We start from the raw sequence: 22,275 nt of genomic DNA on the forward strand, positions 1-22,275 counted from the left end.
GGTCATTTGGGAAAGCATTGTCTTCCATATTTCCTGGCATAGATGAAAGCATGTTTCCAGTGTTTCATCTGCTAGTTGAAACATTTCAAGTAAGATTCCATCCACTCTTGGATCATTGTTTTTGTCTAATGCTTTTAGTGCATCTTGGGTTTCTTCCTTCAGACACATTGGTTCTTGTTCATATACTATTTCTCAAAGTGGTTGAATGTTGATTAATTCTTTTTGGTACAGTGAACCTATATATCAGTGTCATATTCTTTTGATTCTTCCCACATCATTCAATATTTTGCACACTGAATTTTTCAATATTGATATCCAAGGCTAGAATTATTTTCTTGAGTTCTTTTACTGTAAGACATGCTAAAAGTGTTCTTCCTGTTTGGTTTTCTAACTCTAGGGTTGTACACATTACATTATAATATTTTACTTTGTCTTTTTGAGTTGACCTTTGAGATTTTCTGTTCAGCTCTTTGGCTTTATCATTTCTCCATTTGCCTTAGCTACTCTGGAAGCGTCAGAGTCTCTTCTAACATCCACTTTGGCCTTTCTTTCTTTTTAGTGACCTTTTGCTTTCTTCACATACGATGATCTTACTGTTATCTGGCAGCTCATCAAGTCTTCTGCCATTACTGTTTAATACATCAAATCTGTTCTTGAGTTGAAGGTGGATCTCCTCAAGGTTGTATTTTGGCTCTTGTACATATGAGGACGTCATGGTCTGTTCCACAGTTAGCCCTGGCTTGGTTTTAGCTTCTAATACAGCGCTTCTCTATTGTCTCTTACATTTGAATAATAGTTTTATTGATTGGATTTCCTTGTATTCAGATAGACATTATCCTATCACAGACAGCATTACACTTCAAGATAGATCATGAGATATCTTTTTTTGAAGATAGACAGGGCACCATTCCACTTGAATTTATCATTCCCAGCCTTGTAACTGTATGACTAGTTCAAAATCATCATTACCAGTTCAGCTCATTAATGTCTAGGACTTTGGTGTTTATGTGTTCCATCTTATTTTCTACAATTTCCAATTTTTCTAGATTAATCTATTGTACATTCCACGTTCTGATTCTTAATTTATTTTTATAGCTGTTTATTCTTATTTTGAGTGATGCCCCATCAGCAAAGGAAGGTCCCCAAGGGTTTACTCTCAGAGATGTTATTCCATCGGCACCATCATTGCCTCTACTGTGAGAAGTCAGCTCTTCCTCAGTCATATTTTGAGCACCTCTTGACCTAAGGGCTTATCTTCTGGCACGGTTTTTGATAATTTTCTGTTTCTATTCATTAGGTTTTCAGTAACTGACAATGTATTGATGCCCTCCATTGGATTTTCAGAGGTTTACTTCTCTGGAGTGGACTGCCACGTCCTTCTTTGTAGTCAGTTCCTAGTCTGGAAGCGCTGCTGAAGCCTGTTCACTTTGGGTGATGCTGCTGGTATTTGAAATCGAAGTGACATAGCTTTCAGCATCAGCACCACACAAGCCACCACAGTATAACAAGCTGACAGACGAGGGTTGGATGGGTGCAAGTGTGCTCCACAGGGTTTTCAAATGTCTAATTGTTCACCAGTAGATTTCTAGGCTTTTCTCCCGAGGAACTTCTGGATAGATGCCAACTTCCACCATTTCTGTGACAAGCCTAGACTAATAGCAACCTGCAGGTACTCCAAGGAATACATAAAATATCTCAGAAAGCAGGCTGACTTTCTCTTTAGTTGATTTTCTCATTTGATGATCGATATATTGAACGAGGATTTAGGAGATGACAGGACCTATGAAAATACATGGGCTTAAAATTATTTTATTTAAATAGGAATCAGTTAGGATTGAGAAAGCATTTTACTCTGCCAGTATGTTGTGCTATGATGGCTTGTGTGTTGCTGTGGTTGTGGGAGCAATGACAACTATATATCAAATATCCGTTGGGTCAGCTGTGGTGCACAGGTTTCAGTGCAGCTTACAGATCAAGACAGGGAGGAAGGATCTGGCAATCTACTTCTGAAAAGATTATGAAAAGCAGCTGAATACTGTCTGATAACATATGATTTAGTACTGAATGACTCATAACCAGCAGCCAACTATAGATCATCAACTGCTTACATTAAAGTCCATATCAAAGCTGGATAAAATGGAAATGTCACCAAGAGGAAATCATGACTTTAAGTGTATCCTACCTGAATTTAGAGGCCACCTCAAAAATAGATTCCATACATTGAACTTTAATGATGGAAGAGAGGATAAATTATGGGATGACATTGAGGCACCACACCTGAAGAAAGCAAATGGTCATTAAAAAGAGAAGAAAGAAAAGACCAAAGTGTATGGCAAAAGAGACTCTGAAACTTGTTCTAGTACAAAAGGAAGAAACGATGAGGGGAAGCTTTCAAAGGGTGGCTCATGAAAACAAATCAAAGTATTACAACAAAATATACAAAGCCCTGGGGTTAGAAAACCAAGGGAGAAGGAAAGAAAACACTTGGCATTTCTCATGCTTAAGGAGCCTTGAATTATAACCCTGAAGGATTCTAGGAGCACAATCTTGAATGATCAAGGAAGCACGCAAAGGATATGGAAGGAATACACACTGCCACAGTACAAAAATAGGTGGCCAATGTTCAGTCACTTCAGGAGGTAGCATATGACCAAGAATCAATGATTCTGAAGGAAGAAAAATATCTGCCGGGGGAAAAGTAAAAAGATCAAGTTGCACTGAAGGTATTGGCAACAAACAAACTTCCAAATCTCACAGCCCCGACTCCTTCCTGGCTCCTAGCAACTCTGTAGAACAGAGTAGAACCGTCCTTTGGGTGTTCCAAGACTGGAAGTATGTGTGAGAGCAACATGAGAGAAGTCTCATGCTTTCCTCTGATGGAGATGGTAGTGGGCTTGAGTTGCCGCCTTTCCGTTAGCAACCCCAGACTTGGGCAATTATGCCACCAGGGTTCCAGGAATTGATGGAACCGCACTGGAAATCTCCCAGCAAACTGTTGCGCTGGAGGTGCTCACTTGCCAACAGCATGACATTTAGAGGACAGTGACCTCGCCCACTGATGGGAAGAAATCCATATTTGTGCCTAGAAGAATTTTGATAAGATAGAACAAGATCATTAATGGCAAAGACAAATAAAATTTTGCTTAAGAATGTTAAAAAATTATAGAATAGCATATCCATTGGGAACTGCCAGAAATGCAAGCTGAATTCAGAAAAGGACTTAGAACAAGGTATATAAATTCTTATGTCAGATACATTTTAACCAAAAGCAAAGACATCAGGGAGATGCTTACTTGTGTATTATTGACTCTGCAAAGATACTTGAGTTTGTGGATCAGAACAAATTATGAATAAGATTGTGATGGATGGGAATTCCAGACCACATCATTTGGCCCATGTGGCATCTGGGCATAGAGCAAAAGGCAGTCACTCAAGCAGAACATCAGAATGATGCATGGTATTAAATCAGAAAGGATATTCATCAAGACTGTATCTTTCCATTACTAATATGATCTGCATTTTGAGCAAATAATGTGAGAAAATAGGCTATATGAGGAACACGGTGGCGTTAGACTTGGAGGAAGGCTCATTAATAACATGTGATATACAGATGACCCAAGCTTGCTTACTGAAAGTGGACAGAGCTGAAAGCATTCACTGATGAAGACCAAAGACTGCAAACTTCATTATATTTTACACCTCAAAATAGAGAAAACAGCATTCATGTTCCTGGAACAATAAACAACATTCTAAAAATGGAGAAAAGATTCAAGTTTTCAAGTATTCAAGGATTTCATTTAACTTGATTCCACAAACCTTGGAAATATCAGTCAAGAAATCAAAAGACCTTATTGTACTGGGAAATTTTGTTTTATCCTTTTTTTTTTTTATAAAATGTCCAAGTCCAAGATATCAATTCGAACCTAACATGCACCTGGCCCCGTGGTATTTTCAATGTCCTTATAAGCATGCAAAAGCTCTATAATGAGTAAGGAAGCCTAAAGAGTAATTGCCGTCTTGAATTATGGTGGTACTGGAAAATAGGAGACCTACTACAACAGAAGAAGGAAAAACACCTGTCATGGGTAGAGTACATCCAGAATGCTCTTTAGAAGTGAATGTGGGAAGATTTCTGCTTTGCACTTTGACCAGGTTATCAGGAAGGTGAGTTCCTGGAGACAGGCATCATGCTTAGTAAGGAAGAGGCTCAGAAAAAGAGGAAGACTTTCAAGAAGATGGATTGGCAAAGTAGCTATTACAATGGGCTCTAATATAGGAACAATTGTGAGGATGGCATAGTACTGGGCAATATTTTATTCTGTTTCATATACGGTCACCAAGAGTGGAATCAATTAAATGGTATACGGCAAGAGCAACAGCACATATAGCAAGGCTGTTAACGTCTTCTGTACAGTGGAGAGAGTCCTTCCAATTTGTGGTGAAGTCTTAAAGGCTGCCAGCAAGTCATCTCCTAAACCAAGCAACAAACAGTCCTGGAGCATTCGCTTTTACTAGGGATTTTTTTAACCAAACATTTAGAGAAAACGACATTGATTCAACACAAACTATTTCAGAATATAGAAAAGGAAAACACACTATCAAAATAATATTATGAAGCAGGTATAAAACTGATGTTAAATCCAGGCAAAGGCATTTTCAGGCAAAATAGGAGGCCTCTGACTCCTCCCTTTCATAACCTTTATAAAACCATGATAATCACACAGCTTGGTATTGGTAAAATGATATATGTACCAATGGACCAGAATAGCGAACCCATAAACAAAACCAAGCCCCTACAGATACCGGGTTTTTAATAAAGGACTAAAACACATTAAATGGGGACAAAAATACAACACATGGTACTGGAAAAACTGATTTGTACCTGCAAAAATATGAAAAAGGACCCATACCTCAGGCCATAATACAAAAATGAACTCAGGATGGTTTAAAGACTAAAATATTAACCCTGGAATCACCAATGAAAAATAAGAATAAACTAATATAGGCATAAATATACGAGCTAAACATACACTAAACATAATGAAAAACACTCACACTATAGAAGTCAAAACGGAGGGCTGGGAGCTCCTAAAAGTACGACCTTTAGATACATCAACTGACTTCATCAAAAGAGTAAAAGGAGAACACAACGATGAGGGGAATATTTTTGGCAATGATATATTGCTTACAGGACCAAATTTTAAAAAAATCTATAGAAAACGACAACAGCTCAATAAGAAAAGAAATGTTCCAATAAAAATGTCAGAAGACAATAGACAATTCACTAATGAGGACATCCAGGTGGCCAGCAATCATACAAAGAAAGAGTTTTGATCATTAGCTAAAGAGAAATACAAATCAAAATAACGAGATACCACTTAATACCGATAGAAAAATTAAGAAAAACAAAAAACCCACTACAACCAACAGAAATAAACAGAAAATAATAAATGCTGGAGAAGACATGGAGAGATTGGAACCCTCATTCCTACTCTGCTGATGGGATTGAGGAATTGTATTTAGGGTAATCTAAGGCACAGAGGTACTATCAAACATAAAAACACAGCCACGATCGAAAGCAGTATAGCACTTCCTTAAATGAATGCAAATCAACTGCCATATCCTGCAATCTCTGTATTGCATATATACCTCAAAGAAATAAAGAAGAAAACAAATAGATACATGCACACCCATGTTTATCCAGGCACTATCCACACCAGTAAAGGGTAGAAACAACTAAAGAGCCCCTCTGTGGAAGAATGGATAAGTAAACTCTGGTACATACACATAGGTAATATTATACATCTCTAAAACACAATCATGAACTTGTCAAGTGCCTCAACACGTGGATGAATGGATTTGGACTACGTTATGCTCAGCACAGTTAGTCAGTCTCATGACAATTACTGCATGGCACCACGATTATAAAATATTTTTAATTAGAAAAATTATTTTTACATCCCAAACAACAGATTTTGAGAATATATTGGGGGTGGGGGATGGCAGGTAGGTAGGAGAGGCAAAGATGGAGAGAAAGGGAAAAATTAAACTAGCAAACTAGAGTCTAAGTGGAAAAAGGAAACTCATACATTAGAAGTAAGTGTTCCCATCTCACACACAACTAAACTTATTGGGACATGAAGGCAGGCCCTTAGTGATGAGAGTGACTGGGTGAGGCAAAGGATGGGTCCCAGGGTCCATTGGTGTTCAGACCTTGAAGTAGAAATAGCCAGTATCCCCCCTCACAGAAGTCCCCATCCTCAGGTGCCTGGCTTTACCCCTGCTACACCACAGGAACAAGGTGGGTAATGGACCTCACTTAGTGAGTGGGAAATCTGAGACACACAGAGGGGACTTGTTAGCTGTCAGAGAACAACCATGGATGGGGAGCCCCAAGACTCAAACTTCATCCAAATCTTGAACCCCATATTGTTTGGATAACTCCACACTAGCCGGTAGGTCACCCAAACAAACACACAGAAGAGGAAAGAGTGGGGGAAAGACTGCTAAGTCTTAAGCCTTTAGAAATAATAGTGACTAATTAAAGAACTTGAGAGTATAATAATTATTTTTTTAATTTAGAGAACTCTTCTAAAGAGGTTTGACTGACATGCACTTCCTTGCAGGAGAATCCTCAAAATTTTGGTACTATTTTATTCAATATTACTAGAACTCTAAAACCAAATTAACCACAGTTTATAGATTTTAGCTTTTAAATTATTGAAAACATATTTTGCAAATAAGAAGATAATGAAATTAAGCCACACCAAAAAAGAGAAAGAGAGCCGAAAGTACTACATGGAAGCACAAATGTTTTAAAATACCAAATTTGAAATTCTATAATTATGCTCTGCTATCTCCATTTATAGTATGAATCTTTTTTAACAGTTTTATTGACACATAATGCACATACCGTACAACTCAATAGTTACATCCAACAAGAAGAGTTGTACAAATAGTAGCACCATCCATTTTAGGACATTTTCTTTTTTGTACTCATTGTTCTTAGCTGCCAGTTTTCCCCCAACGCCCCAAGAAACCATTAATCCAGTTACTGTCTTTATAGATTTACTTACACTGGATTTCATACACAGAAAAACTTAGCCTCTCCCTTCCAAACCCAACAATAACCAAGTAAAAGAGGAAAATCTCAATATTTTCCAAAGTAGAAAATATTAAAAACCATAATAAGGTTTATATTGGTCAAAAGGGAGATCAAATGATAAGGTGTTAAGTTTTAATCCAATTACAACAGCAAATATCCACTTTCCAATACACTGTACATGATAACAAAACTGTTCACATTCCTAGTCTATGGTAAGAGAGGATTCCCCAGTAGCCTTACTGCCTGCCCTTCACTAACAAAACAAAAGAAAAACCAAAACTGAAACAACTAAAATGGGGCAAAAGATTATGCATTTTAACGTAACCACATCTGCCATAATCAACTTTACAATACTCTGTCTGATAACAAGGCTTGTTCACATCCCTCGACTCTAGTGTAAGTTGGAGGTTTAAGAAGGATCTTGCAAATAGATTTGGGGTTTACACTGTCATCCATAGCGTTCTGCACCAGGAATACATAATTTAAGCCCTGACACCATTTCCTCCCTCAGATTTGATGATTTACAATCCTTCGATTACACTGGTTGGTGTGCTTCTTCCCTATTGTCTTAGCTGATGTCTCACTTAGATAGTATAGTATGAATCTTTTGATGAACCTCCAATTTTAAATTAGATAGAATTATGTTTTATCTGAATGAATTAAAATTAAGGAACCTGCAATTCCACAGTATCTAAATTAGACTGAAACTACCATAATTACACAAGTCAGGAAAATAATGAGGTTTGTCAGAAGTTTGACAGAAGGCACTTTGAAGGTGGATTTTAAAAAGGACAGCACTAATAAAAATGCTTTGGCTGGAAGATTTCATTTCATTTCAATACAAAGAAATTAGCACTGAGAATGTATTTTACTTCACTGAGATTGATTTGGGCTTACTAGCCACCTTAACACTTAAGAGAAAATTTCTCAATTAAGATAGCTTGGCCTTCAGAGACACATTGCCTGAAGGTGCCAACAATTTCAAATTTATGTAACTGTGAGGACGATTGCAGTCGATTTCATGAATTAACAAGCAAGCAGGAAATCATGCTGAAAAAAATACACTATCTGGAAAACAGGTCAGTATTATCTAATACAGATAGTCAAAAGGATATGGCTAATAAATTGATTAGAGTGTATGACTACGTGTAATATTGTACTAGGCTTATGCAGATTTTAGCATTCAGGTAATAAACATTGTTTTCCAAATTAGCCTTAATATACTTTTACATATTATCATTATTTTTAGAAAACACTTCTGAGTACCAATAGTAACTGAGTTGATTCCGACTAGCAGAGACCAAAAGGACAGAGCAGTATGACTGCTTCGGAGCAGCTGGTAGATTGGAATCACTGACCTGCCTAGTAACCCAATGCTTATCACATTGTATCACAAGGCTCAAAGAACTTCCGTATGGTTGATGCTGTTGTTAGGTTATTGATTTGGTTCTAACTCCTACCCACCACGTATGCTTCAAAACAATACACTGTCTAGTCCTGTGCCATCCGCTCAATTGTTTTACTTGCGCTCACTATTGGAGCCTCTGTGTCAATCAATCCATCCCACTGAGAGTCTTCTTCTTTTTCACTGAGTCTCTATTACCAAGTGTGCCGTCCTTCTCAGGATGTGGTCTTTCCTGATAAAACTCAAACTCACTGCTCTTGGGGCCAAGCCAAATCACAGTGACCCTACAGGACAGGGTGTGAGTCTCCGAGGCTGTAACTGTTGGCAGGAGTAGAAAGCCCATCTTTCTCCCGTGGAGTGGCTGGTGGTTTCAAACTGCTGCTGTTGTCACTGCTAAACCACCAGGATTCCTCTGTCTTCCTGATAGCACGTGCTTCCTGAACCAAGTCTGAATTATGTGCGCTACAAAACATAATACAATTAAGTTGCCATTCAATAAAATAGTCCCTAGTGGTGCTGTCAGATAAGCATTGGATGGATACATGCACGATTGGTTGTTCAAACACACAAACAGTTCTTTGGGAAAAAGATGAGGCTACAGATGAGGTAAAGATTTTACAAAGCCTTTGACACCCTATATAGAATCAGAATTGACTTGCTGGCAGTAGTTTTATCTAAGAATTTCATAATTTCTACTAGTTTTGTTGATGCTTTTTTGTTCTCAAAAAGGCCATTTGGCTAATAAGTTGTCAGGTCCCCTTATTTACATACTCCTTTTTGGATATAGAATTTTGGTGGACAGAAGCTGAAAGACAACAATTTGGGTAAGAAAGGGAAATGCTTTAAAACTACCATTGGTTCATATAAATAGCTAGAGATTAAATGGACATCAAAAAGGAAAGCCTCCCAGAACTTAAGAAATTGGGGCCCATCCATCTTTAGAGCCTGCCACAACGCTCTCTATAATACCCTGTGCAAAACTTGAAGCCACACCAAACCACTGCCAAGTGTCAGCAGCCCAGCACTTACTCACAGCACCTAAACTGTTCTTGGATTCTGAATTAAAAGAAAAAGAAAAACTGAAACCTCACTGCCAACTAGCACTGGCTTGTTAGGGGAACAGAAAGCTGCATCTTTCTCTGATAAAGTGCCTGGTGGATTCCAATGATTGACCTTGAAGTTAGCAGCCCATCACATAAGCCACTCTGCCACCAGGGACGCAAAGGATTTGGCATGAAAGTGCACGGATCTTGCTAGATGAGAATACAAGGTATATGTGTGATGTGGCCATTTCCCTACAGAAGCTGTTTTATTAGGGAAAGCAAAACACTATAAAATAAAATGTACATTTTAAAGCTCTCTAGACTTATTGGTAGGTTTTAGGATTAAGTACAGCTTTGTTTTTGTAATTAAAAATTACATTATATGATGGTGTTTAATTACTTAAGCACACTGACCCAAACTTTCTACAAGTTTACGCTTTCTTGGGAAAACATTTTAACTATTGTATAAGTAGAATGGAGTAGCTTCCCACTCAGTGATTACCAGGTTTCTGAGACTGTAAATCTTTACGGAGCAGATAGTCTCATCTCAGGGGGTGGGCTCGAACCATTGATCTGGTGGCTAACAGTCCAAAAGCTACCCAAGGATACCACCAGCTCCTTACATGGTTTAATATGAATGATACCCAGGCGCATCTTTCTCGTGTAAAATTTTCTCTAAGCTTTAACCATGAAACAGGAGTTAATGTATTTACTGACAATAAAGCTGCATGGCAAACAAGCTAAGTGGTTATTAAAATTGCTTAAGCAAACATGATTCGAGATTGTAGATGTTTTAAAAGTCCATTTTCATCTCATTCTGGACAATTTATGCCGTTCTGCCCAAACTAGTATCGCTGTCAAGAAGCGCTGGACTACTAAGTGCAATGTTGGTGGTGCACTCCACCAGCTGCCCTGAGAAAGATGAGGCTGTCTGTGCTGGTAAAGATTTACAGACAAGGACGCCTCGTGTTTCTCCCACGGAGTGGCTGGTGGGTTTGAATCACCAACCTTGCGGCAAACAGCCCCTTGATCTCTTTGCCAAATGCCTGGAGAGGCTGGGAAAGAACATGAAGTTGTAAGCACAAGTACGATTTTGTTATATGTTTTCTGGTAATTGTGGCAGCCCTACTTTGAATTCCTAAGACTGGCTGAATAGCTGGGGGAAACGAAAACATTCACATTAATGGGGAATGTGGATGGACAGCTCGGTCCGTTGAAGAAGAAACAATACAAACAATAACGATAGCACAATTCCTCCTCCATGGGTTGACAGTACTTTTCTCTATCCAGCAATAATTTCGAATCTAAGTAAATCAGGTTCACATGTGCCAACCATTGGGTAGTCTGGTTCCAAAGTCATTGCCCCATGGTGGGCAGTTCCCCTGGCTGGCACCCTGACCACGACCATGGACTTTACCCCAGAGTAACCTCCCTGGGGCACCAAACAGCCCAGAGGGCCTGAGGTCTCAGACCTCACTCCTGCCTTCATGCTCCGTCTAATGGAGACCAAGGCTTTTTCAGGAGGCGGTTGAGGAACGTCGCCCTAAATCCCCACTATCTTCATTTTTACAATTATGCCCCGTCCTTCCCTTTTTCTCCCGTTCCACGCAAAAAAGCCAAAGCATGCCCAGAAAGCAGTGGATTGACGGGACCTCAGACGGCGAAGGAGCGGGACGGGAGCGAGGGGCTGCAAACTCCCCAGGCCCCAGAGCCCTTCCAGGGAGCCCACAGGGCCCCCAAAGCCCGTCGGTCCCTCCGGCCTGGAAGACAAAGGCAGGCTCTGGGCCGAGCGGTGACGGGGTGGGTGGGGGCAGCGACTCGCGTGAGCTCGGGGACGTGAGAACGCAGCCCCCGCCCCGTTCTCCGCCCGCTCGGGGCAGGCGGGGCCCCCAAGGCCGCCCCCCCAAAGTCTCCCCGCCGCGCAGGCAGCGGGTCCCCGGCGGCCGCACACGCCCAAGTGCCGGCGGGCTGGGCGGGCGCGGTGGGGGAGGGGTGGAAGAGGGGGCGGAGCCGGCGGGCAAAGAAAGGCCGAGCGGCGGGGCCGGGCGGGGGCGGGGCCTGGGCGCGGGGGCGGGGCCGCGGAGCGGGCGGGGCGGAGCCGACCCGGTCCGGCTTGCCTGAGACAGTCCCTGCCCTGACGGCTGCAGCGGCGGCGGCGGCTCGCCGTGGGGGTTGGGAGGAGCGCGACCAAGGCTGCCGGGGCAGCTGGGACTGGCCGTCGCTGGAGGCCAAGTGGAGGCTCGGGAGCTGGGAGCGCGTCCCAGGCCGGGCGGAGGAGGCGGCCGCAGCTGGAGTCCAGGGAGCGGCGGCGGCGGCTTCACAGAGGAGCAAGTGTCTGAGCCCAGGTCCGCCGAGGCAGCGGTGCAGCGCGGGGGACGGCGGCGCCTGGGGTCGAGGTAACCGAGGGGCGGCGGCGACGGCGTGGAAGCGAGGCCCCTCCCTCGGGTCGCGAGCTCGGGGACGGGCGCCGGGGCTCCGAGCTGACCCACCGTCTCCAGCCCCGCGCCAGCCCGCCCTCTTTTCCTCGCTCCGCCGAAGGCTGGGCGGGGGCGGGGCCGGGTCGCGGGATGCGGGTGCGGGGCTGGACCCCGACCGGGTGGCGACCCCTCGTCAGGGATTGGCAAGGACCTCCGCCATCCCCTCCCCCTTCCGAAGACACACCCCAATCTCGGGGCGGGGCGGGGTGCGGAGGCGCTCCCAGCCCTCTGGTGGGGTAGACCTCTGGGTGAGGGCTGCACCTCCACCCTTGGCCTCGCCGAGGTGGCCCCCCTGTGGCTCTTCGGGGCGGCCGTGAACGGACGTAGTTCCCCTCTCTGGGAATCCCGGAGTGCCTTTTGTCTCCATCAGCTGAAACTAGAGGCCGGAACTGTAGGCAAACACCCCCCAGTCCCGAGCCACCACGCCAGTCCTTCTTCCTTTCCTGCCTCCCGAGGCAGCTCTCCCAGGCAGCCTTTTCTCAGCCCACAGCAGCCCAGCTTCCTTCCTTCCACTCATTTCCAAGCCTGCATCTTTGCTGCAGAGTAAGAAGGATGCACACATCGTGCGTGTCAGAAGCAGCCCCCACGCCTTTTTTTAAAAAAATAAACAAATTCTCATCCTGCCTCAACCCTGGTAATCTTTGGGATGTTCCAAACTATCAACAAAGAAATGTGGCCACTGCAGATAGAGTCCCTGGACTGGCTGAATTGCAAGTGAATAACTCACTCTTAAGTGAAGCTTTCAACAAATCTAGTAGGAAGGACCTTTCTGGCTAGCATTGAGCATGTGACTGTCCCCGCAGAAGCATTTCTCCCCCTCCAACTCTGGCGAGGTTTTAAAAATCAGGACAACTGGATTGAACTCTGGGAAGCATGAGCACAGAGGGAGAAAACTATGGGAAGAAAATTGTAATTATGATTTGGTGGGGTAATTGCCTGGCTTTTTGTAACTGCCAAAGATGAAGTAGATTGGTTGTTTTTTTTTTTTTTGGCTTACTTTAACTGGCAAATGGTATTCAATAGCAAACGCTATCAATTTGTGGCTTTTGGGACTAAGGTGTTTCTGTTCGTTTTATTTTAGTTGAGAAATGGTTTCTTATTGGGGCATCTGAAAACCGAGACACCTGTGAATAGGTTCATTAAGCATCCACTGTCTTGAACTACTTATTTTATCAAGGTTTTGGATTTAAAAACGTGCAAACAGTAGCCTGTCATTTCTGCCACATAAGAGATCATACTGTGAAACAGTTCCCTGGCAGTTGCCCAGATGCCTGGAACTGTCAAGGTCTAGTATTTTGAAAGACTGTTTCTCTGCTAGAAATGGAAAGGTACGATGTTAAGTGTAATCTCCTTGATGAATTTTCTGTAATGGATGTCTTTTCTAAATCTAATTTTCAGAAACAGAATTAACACTTGGAATCTGGAGAGGCATTTTTACAGATCGAAAGATTGGGCTTCCTCTTCAGTTTTCCAGATGTATACATCCACAATCACATAAACTCCAGATGTAGCCATGGAGTTATGTGGGCCATCAAGACATGGAAAAAGTGTTCCTGAGCTTTGGAACCAGGCCCTTTTTCAACCCCATCAGCTAAACAATTAAGCTAATCTATTCTCTGCTAACCGAGAATAAGGAGCCAAATAAAGCCATGCACATTCTAGTGGCAAACGGACTCTGTCACTGTTGAATTTTACTGTGACTGGTTACTCTGCCATTCAATGCCAACTTAATAGTCAAGTTTGGGATGTAAAGACCTGTGTTGATGTATCCAGATTCTAGCAAATGTTGAAGATAAGACACCTATTATGACTAATCCTTGGGAAGAAAAAGTCTGCAAAATGGCTCAAACCAGTTTACTGCAGGGGAAGCAGTTTTACTGTAGGGAGTGGGTTTTCCACAAGCTCCAGCATTGCCTCCAGGAGAAAACTAACTGCTGCAATAGTACTGTCAACACACCATCCCTTGCAATGAATTCTGGGAATAATGCTAGTGTCGTCTCTGGCAAAGGGGCTGCCTGGGGTGTGTTGTTGGTAGGAGGACCTGGCAGTGGCAAGACTGCCCTATGTACTGAGCTCTTGTGGCCAAGTTCACCTACAAGCTTGCAGAGAGGTTTACATCGCCAGGCCTTGGCCTTTCATTTCTGCAAAGCCCAGGACTCTGACACTTTGTGTGTTGGAGGGTTCGTCCGAGGTCTAGTTGCCCAGATCTGCCGCAGTGGACTCCTCCAAGGATACGAAGACAAGCTAAAGGACCCAGCAGTCCAAGGTCTCCTACAACCCGGAGAATGTGAGAGGAACCCAGCGGAAGCATTTAAAAGGTAACAGTGTGAATGCCATGGTTTTCAGCTTCATGTGGAAAAGTAAAGTTGTATTTATTTTTTCTTACTTGGGGGCTGCCTTTACTAATGTCGCCTGCCGGACATAATCCCTGGTTATGAATACACCTGTTTCTTGAAGGTACTCAGAGCTGAAGGAAACAGAACATGCTCTGTGTTGAACAGTATTATATTGATGACATCGGATGTTTTAAATTTTACGTGTTGATTCATAGACTACGAAGCAATGTGGAAATTTGTATAAAACCAAATTAGGAAAAGTGTTCTTTTTCTTTTCTAACATCACTTGGTAAGGAAATCTTTCTTAGGGCAGTGAAGAATATCTAGCTCTGTGGAAACTGGGCTACACTTTCAGGAAAGAAAATTTACACAACTGAGTGGGGAGGAATTCAAGTGTAGGATTGATAGTCTTTTAGTTTATAATGTTAACATTCCTTTATTTTAGAAAAATTTCTTTAAAAGAGATCATTGGCCATTGAGAATCTGAAGAAACTCTTGCTAATACATTCTGGGAATTTTATCTATCAAGTCTTTGGAAAATTGAGTGATATTTTGGAATATGTGACATTTACAAGTGTAAAACAGTGACAATTTGGGATCCTTGAAGTACTTTCACTGAGTGGTGCAAAGAACATTTTTCACCTAACCTCAATTAAGCAGTTTTTCCTGGCAAATGGCTTGGACTAAGATGTGAGCAAGTTTCTGTTCAAAGTAGTTTCAGAATCTAAACCTGTTCAAGAAAATATTTTGTGGAAATCATTCCTACCATACCCAGCCCTCTATCTTGAGTAAAAGAAGCAGGCAAATTGCTATTTGGTACATGGTATTCCCTCACAGCTACTTTAATCCCCCCATTTTTCCATAAATGCCTTTTCCTTCCACAGTGTCGCTTTTAGCAGGCGAAAGTTTGTGTGTCTCTCTCTGTGGGAGTGTGGCTGTGGGAGGGTTCTGAACAGGATTTAAATTCCACTAAAAGGATGCCATTTGTTCTTCTAGAGGTCCTTTGGAATATTGGCATGGGGAAAATATATATATGTATATTTAAATAATGTGGAAAATAATTTTAAAATCATGATAGCAAGCATTGTGTGTCAGTCAGTTTTCTAAGTCCTATACAAAAATGAAACAACTTAAAAAATGTAGTCATCTTGAACACCCAGTTATAGGCGAGGAAACTGAGACAGAGAGCCTAAGTAACATGTGGCAGAACTGGGATTTAAAATTCACTTTTGGAGGCAAACAGGAAGTGAAGAGGAGTGCTTTAAGAGAAGTTTGTGTGTGGTGCAGTTTAGGAAGGGGTGTGTCACAGAGGTTTGAGTCAGATTATTTTAGATTAAGTGATAGAGTGGTATTCTAGAGTAAGACTTAATAGTGGCCTAGAGTTGAAACATGGAAGTTTGTTAAGTCAAGTCTATTAGTAGGAGGTGTCTTGGAGGGGTGTGATATTGTTGAAGACTTCTTAATATGTAAGTACAGTTCAGTAAAACTCAGAAAAAAATCTGTTGTATTTTGTTGCTAGCCTTCAAAATCAGGCTTCAAACCGTTGCTTCATTTTTAAATGAATGAGGATGTATGTTAGGTGATGCGTGTGACAGAAAAGGGAGAGCTGGAAAGCATTCATTATGGAATCACTAATTTAATAGCAATAATGGAATACAATACCAATATTTTTATAGTTTGTAAGAGACATTGAATTTCTGTGTTTATAAACAACTCTTTCCTTCCTGATTTACTACTTCTGAAGATATTATTGCTCTTTGAAGGCTGAATTTTCATTTCTTTGTTATAAGTCATTAACTACTTGGATTTACTGATACCTTAAAAATCAGTTTCTAAGGACTTTGTGAAATTATAATGTGTATAATGTGTATTTCTTTTTTATTGTATTTTATTGTAATTCAGATGTAAATGTCCAATACCTTTAAATATTTAAGATCAAATCTGATAGCTTTTTTTTTTTTTATATTCTGGTCCTGAGCATCTTCTTCCTCTGTGTTGCCATAGCTTTTTCTTGGAAACGATCCTCCTATTCAAATGTGTCTCTTGTTAATTTTTTTTCTTGTGTGGTTTATATAGTTATTAACTGATTGAAGGGAAATACATGTTTAAAGCTATATGTAAAAACCATTTAAGCATTATTTTTCTGACTGACAGAGGGACTCATCATTTTGAATTGCCCATCTGTCCTTTGTTAGAGGTAGCCTTGCAGTTGTTCTGGGGCCTTGTTGATGCTCCAACTTAATCTTCTGGAGTTTCCCGCCTGGAGTTTATGGTCGATTTGCTACAGTGCCAGCCTAAAAGTTGAGGGTTCAAGTTCACCCGGAGGGAATGCTGGAAGAAAAGTTTCATGCACTACCTCAGTGAATATTGGCCATTGAAGATGAGGGAGCAGCACAATTCTACTTGGCCATGCACGTAGGTCCCGAGGAGCAAGGATCTACTCCGTGAAAACTGGATTTTACTTCATCTCCTGGATCGCTTGAAAACATGGATCACTTTCTTTATCAGTAATCATTAGGTCAGTTATAGTAGGAACTCCGGTTAGGGATACGTTTCCCTTAAGATTCATGTTCTACTTCAAACATGAGGATCTGGAAAACCATTTTTCATAATCTATGGCATTTACAATACCTTTTTCATAGTCTGTGACAATTAGGTGATTGAGACCTCTACTTTTGGACAGTAGTTTAAAAGATTTTATTGTAGATTTTATTAATGATTGACATTTTAATCAGTCTTTAGAGAAGTTTAATATTTTATTCATACAAGGATATATATATATAATGCTACAGGGAGTCAGTGGGGCAGATTATTTCAAGGAGTTACAATATTAAGGGAGACAGGTGGAGGAAGTAACTAGTTATAATATGACAGGAGATAAAACATAAATCTGTAAGCCAAGAAAAGTAAAGTCTTTTATTCACCTTTTGACAAAAATGAAATCCAAAGACAGATTTGTGATTGTTACTTACATATTTAAAATTTGATAATACTCGTGGTTTTTTATATCTATGTATAAAACAATTTAATAGTAAGCTAAAATTGATAAAGGAAAATCTTAGTTGCTCTCAGATCTACAAAGGTAGACCAATTGGAGAGAAGTAACCCAGTAATGAATACTTTTCTTCATTAAAAAATTTTGTTTTACCCTTAATAATACTAGATAGAATTAATTTATAGTACTGAAACCCAACTTCTTACTTGAAGTGGTAACTTTACTAATTACCATTTATCAAAACTGCTTTTTCTTTAATAACTAACAAAGAATGGAAGGTACTTTGTGTTAATCTAATTTAATATTGCTATTTTTTTCTTTTCCTTGTGTCCTAGAATAATATTATACTTTATGGGCTCTGAGGGTTAGCTGTCAGTGCATTTCTCCTAATGTTCACTCATTGAGGTCTTGCTGTAGATTCTTATTGAGAGCCTTCTGTGTATTGTGCAAAGGAAATTAATCTGTGAGTACAATAGTTGAAATCCCTTGCCTTCGTAAAGCTTAAAATTTTGCACTAATACTTATTTTGTTTCTATAAACAAAAATAATACTTGGGGTAAATAGTATTGTGGTAATGCAACACTGGCATTTTTAAATGTTGATCTTGTGGTCTTCCAGAGAGTATGATAAATGAAAAGATATTTATTTATTTTAATAGATTGAAGTGCAAAGCTATTGTGTGGTTTGAATCTTTCCCCTTTCCCTGTTTCTGTTAATGGAACTAAGTTACTGAAGTTTATACTGAGATCTCTGACCTAACCTCTCTCCTTCGGCTTCCCCTGCCGGGCTTTTATGAAAAATTTGGCTTTTCTAGAGTAGAGTTTACCAGCAGCCCTGTAACTGTAGAGCCAAGGCCAGTTACTTTGGACAGAAAGGGAGTCCTAGTGGAAAGCGTGTTCTGTTCTATGTTGGGCTACTAACCGTAAGGTCAATAATGTGAAACCACCAGCCGCTATGTGGGAGAAAAATGTGGCTTTCTATTCGGGTAAAGGCTTATACCTCAGAAACCCACTGGGACAGTTCTGGGCTACCCTCTCGGCCGCTGTGTCTCAGAATCGACTCTGTGGCGGGGAGTTTGTTTTGAGATGATCGAGACATCTAGGAGTGTTGATGGTACTACTGGTGGGCAAGCATCGGGTGAGCCTGTCTCCTGTCAAGATTTACAAAACCCAACTCATCTCATCGTACCCCTGTAGGACAGGGTAAAACTGGTAAAAATTGTAATGAAGAGTCAAGCACAAATGACTCTGCACTTGGATATTCAGCAGAAAAGTTGTGTTAGGTAGCACACCATGGTTTCCTAGAAATGCATCGAAAACCGAGAATCTAAACTGTGACATTTGTTTTTTATTTCTAACAGAGTGGATCTCTGCCTTGAATCGTGGAGTTTTTCTAATATTTTGTATCTCTTGGATATAAGATAGGTATATATGGCACTGATACTGTACTTATTTAGGCATGTTTTCTGTTATCTTCTCCATTAAGCATATGTTCTTCATGGCATTATTCATGACAGATTAATTTTTTATATCTAGCACTATGGTTTGTGTAGCTCTTGGCGTATAGCTAGGTACTGAGTGAGTGATTACCACTTGCCTATCTAGAATATGCTAGAGCCTGTGATTCTGAAGTCACTCAGAGACACACAAGAGCCTCACCAGTGCAACAGCTAAAGGATGCCTGAAGCTCTGAATGAAAAAGGAAATTGAAATGAAATGTAATTTAGGTTTTAAATGGAGACCAGACTGGTACAGTGATTATTAATTTATTAACCTGCTGTCTCTCCTTTAGCATGTATGAATGTGGCATTGATCCAGAGAGTTTTAAGTGGCCAGATGTCTATCTCCTGTCTCAACTGGCTCCAAGTATTTTTTGGCAAACTAAACAAAGGGGCTGGAAAATGTGCTACCCTCTTACCCTTAATTGTGGGATCATTTTGAAACCAAACATTCTCCTTAGATTATCTGTTTTTTATACCTAATAATATTAAGAATATTCTCATCTATTTTTATATAGTCAAAGTTTTATAAAAGTTTCTTTACTGTTTAATTTTTTAATGAAATAGATGAATCTTTATAATTATAATAAAACATTTACTTATGTTTGTATTTTCTTCTTAATTCTTCACTTCTCACTAAATTGTCTATTGTTTCTAGCTTTTCCTTAAATTGAAAAAGTTGAAAATCATAGAATTGAAAAATCATGGAATTTTTCGTTGAGCTTTTTGAAGCCTCCTCATATGTGATGCTTCCTTTGGCTCCGGGAATGCTTAACTTTTGCTGAACTAATCTACAACTTTTTATTACTTCTCCTGTAATATAGCACACTGTGCTTGTTTGCAGAGTTATACTATTTAACATTAACCATAGGCATATTCCTAGTACTGTGAAACAAATCCTTTATTTTCTTCTTAATTAACTCAGAAATTCTTTTGAGATTAGAGTGAGTGAATTGGTACCCTATCAGTTACTATCTAGTTTTTTAAAACCTGAATAAAAAAATTCATGTATACGTCCAAATTTTGGGCATTTCTTAGAGAGAGAAAAAAATGAAAGGCAAAATAAAACTGGAAGTATTGACAATTCCAGGTTCTTATACTTGTAAAACACAATTCCAGGGGGGCTGAGGATCAGCGACTGTATTTGTGCATGATTATGTTCAATGCCCATCAGTCTTAGCCACTTAATTTGTTTTTACATGTTCAAACACAACCATGCTTCCTAGTCTTCTGGAGGGGAAAGGAAAAAGCAAAACCAAGCCACCCTTGACCAAGAACATGTATTTGTTTGTTTTTCTTTCTCCCCGACTTGCTTTTATATATTACGTCAGATTTGTGTCTACAACGACTACTTCCTCTTCCCTATCACCTTGTTTCTTCTTAATTTACTAAATTCTGACTGTCTCTCTATAAGTGCACAGAAAGATGTTTATCCATTCTTGCCTTTGAATTCATGGCCCACCTGTAGCTCTGAAGCATTTAATTTCAAGCTGATTTCTTTCCTGCTACACCTCTCAGAAATATTCCCAAAGTTGCTTTATTTTTATTGCATGCAGTTGACTATGATATCTTGGTAATAAAATGGAATTTGAGTATGTTCCTGTAATTGCTTAAGGAAAGTAAATATTAATTAAGAGAACTAATTAGAACTTACTCATGATTATCTCAGGGAACGGCTTGGAGCTTTCCAGAAATTGGGAGCCTTTTCCAGGTGTACACCATATTGGAATATATGATGCTGTAGTAGATTGAATGTTAACTTGTAATCTATGCCTCTCCATGTATTCATAGTGTTTGCCTATTACAGACCCCTCCACTAGAGAAAAAACAATATCTGTCAGTGCTGTTGGATTTTAGTGCAGCTATGTGATTTCCTTTGACCAGTGGAGTGTTGTTTGTAGAAGTGATACAAACGGGCTTAAAATGGGCTTGGTTGGTTGGGCTGGCCCACTTGTGTTCCTGCTGTCACCCAAGACACCTCATCGCACTGGTCTGCTCCAAGGAAGATGAGGGCACTGTGGAGCCGGCCAGCCCCAACCTGCGGATTGGTACTAAACTTAGAGATAATTAGTTTAATTTTGTCTTTTAGATAAAACAAATACCTATATTTCTCTCCATCTCTATTGTTGCTACTCCCAATTTTTGTCTAAAAAAACCCAAATCCAATCCCACTGCCATTAAATCAATTTTAATTCAGAGCAGCCCTATATAGGCTTTAAAAGAATGAATGAAAGCAGGCAAGCTCAAATTTCTATTGAAGAACGACCAGTGGGTGTTAGCTGCCACCCATGCAGCTTCTCGCCCACAGCACTGCCACCACCACTCCTCTATGCCCCCACTCCTCTATGCCCCCACTCCTCTATGCCCCACTCCTTTATGCCCCCACTCCTCTATGCCCCACTCCTCTATGCCCCCACTCTATGCCCCCACTCCTCTATGCCCCACTCCTCTATGCCCCCACTCCTCTATGCCCCCACTCCTCTATGCCCCCACTCCTCTATGCCCCACTCCTCTATGCCCCCACTCCTCTATGCCCCCACTCCTCTATGCCCCACTCCTCTATGCCCGCACTCCTCTATGCCCCACTCCTCTATGCCCCACTCCTCTATGCCCCAGCACTCCTCTATGCCCCCACTCCTCTATGCCCGCACTCCTCTATGCCCCCACTCTATGCCCGCACTCCTCTATGCCCCACTCCTCTATGCCCCAGCACTCCTCTATGCCCCCACTCCTCTATGCCCCACTCCTCTATGCCCCAGCACTCCTCTATGCCCCCACTCCTCTATGCCACCACTCCTCTATGCCCCACTCCTCTATGCCCCCACTCCTCTATGCCACCACTCCTCTATGCCCCACTCCTCTATGCCCCACCACTCCTCTATGCCCCCACTCCTCTATGCCCCACTCCTCTATGCCCCAGCACTCCTCTATGCCCCCACTCCTCTATGCCCGCACTCCTCTATGCCCCACTCCTCTATTGCCCCCACTCTATGCCCGCACTCCTCTATGCCCCCACTCCTCTATGCCCCACTCCTCTATGCCCCAGCACTCCTCTATGCCCTCACTCCTCTATGCCCCACTCCTCTGTGCCCCTACTCCTCTATGCCCCCACTCCTCTATGCCCTACTCCTCTATGCCCCCACTCCTCTATGCCCTACTCCTCTATGCCCCAGCAATCCTCTATGCCCTCACTCCTCTATGCCCCACTCCTCTGTGCCCCTACTCCTCTATGCCCCAGCACTCTATGCCCTCACTCCTCTATGCCCCACTCCTCTGTGCCCCCACTCCTCTATGCCCCACTCCTCTATGCCCTACTCCTCTATGCCCCCACTCCTTCGCTGCACTAGTTCAGTATCTCCCTTGATTAGTACCGTGTCCTCTGACTGATTTTCTTGTGTTACAGTATTGTTTTCTTG

The 22,275-nt window shown here is 41.4% G+C and overlaps 1 protein-coding gene across 2 annotated transcripts in view; it reads left to right on the plus strand.

Annotated features, from left to right (window-relative positions):
• Positions 1 to 11,671: 11,671 nt before the first annotated feature.
• The window catches only part of ANKRD50 (ankyrin repeat domain containing 50), a 59,998-nt gene continuing 49,394 nt past the window's right edge, over positions 11,672 to 22,275 (plus strand). Inside the window, exons 1-2 of one of the 2 annotated variants that reach the window (XM_075543835.1) lie at positions 11,672 to 11,949; positions 13,429 to 14,348. In XM_075543835.1, coding sequence (XP_075399950.1) covers positions 13,837 to 14,348 — 512 coding nt within the window. In that variant the 5' untranslated portion in view covers positions 11,672 to 11,949; positions 13,429 to 13,836. The remainder of the gene's footprint in view (positions 11,950 to 13,428; positions 14,349 to 22,275) is intronic. The other variant, XM_075543836.1, reaches the window with a different exon arrangement.

Source organism: Tenrec ecaudatus, chromosome 3, assembly GCF_050624435.1.
Source record: "Tenrec ecaudatus isolate mTenEca1 chromosome 3, mTenEca1.hap1, whole genome shotgun sequence".
Classification (NCBI taxonomy): Eukaryota; Metazoa; Chordata; class Mammalia; order Afrosoricida; family Tenrecidae; genus Tenrec; species Tenrec ecaudatus.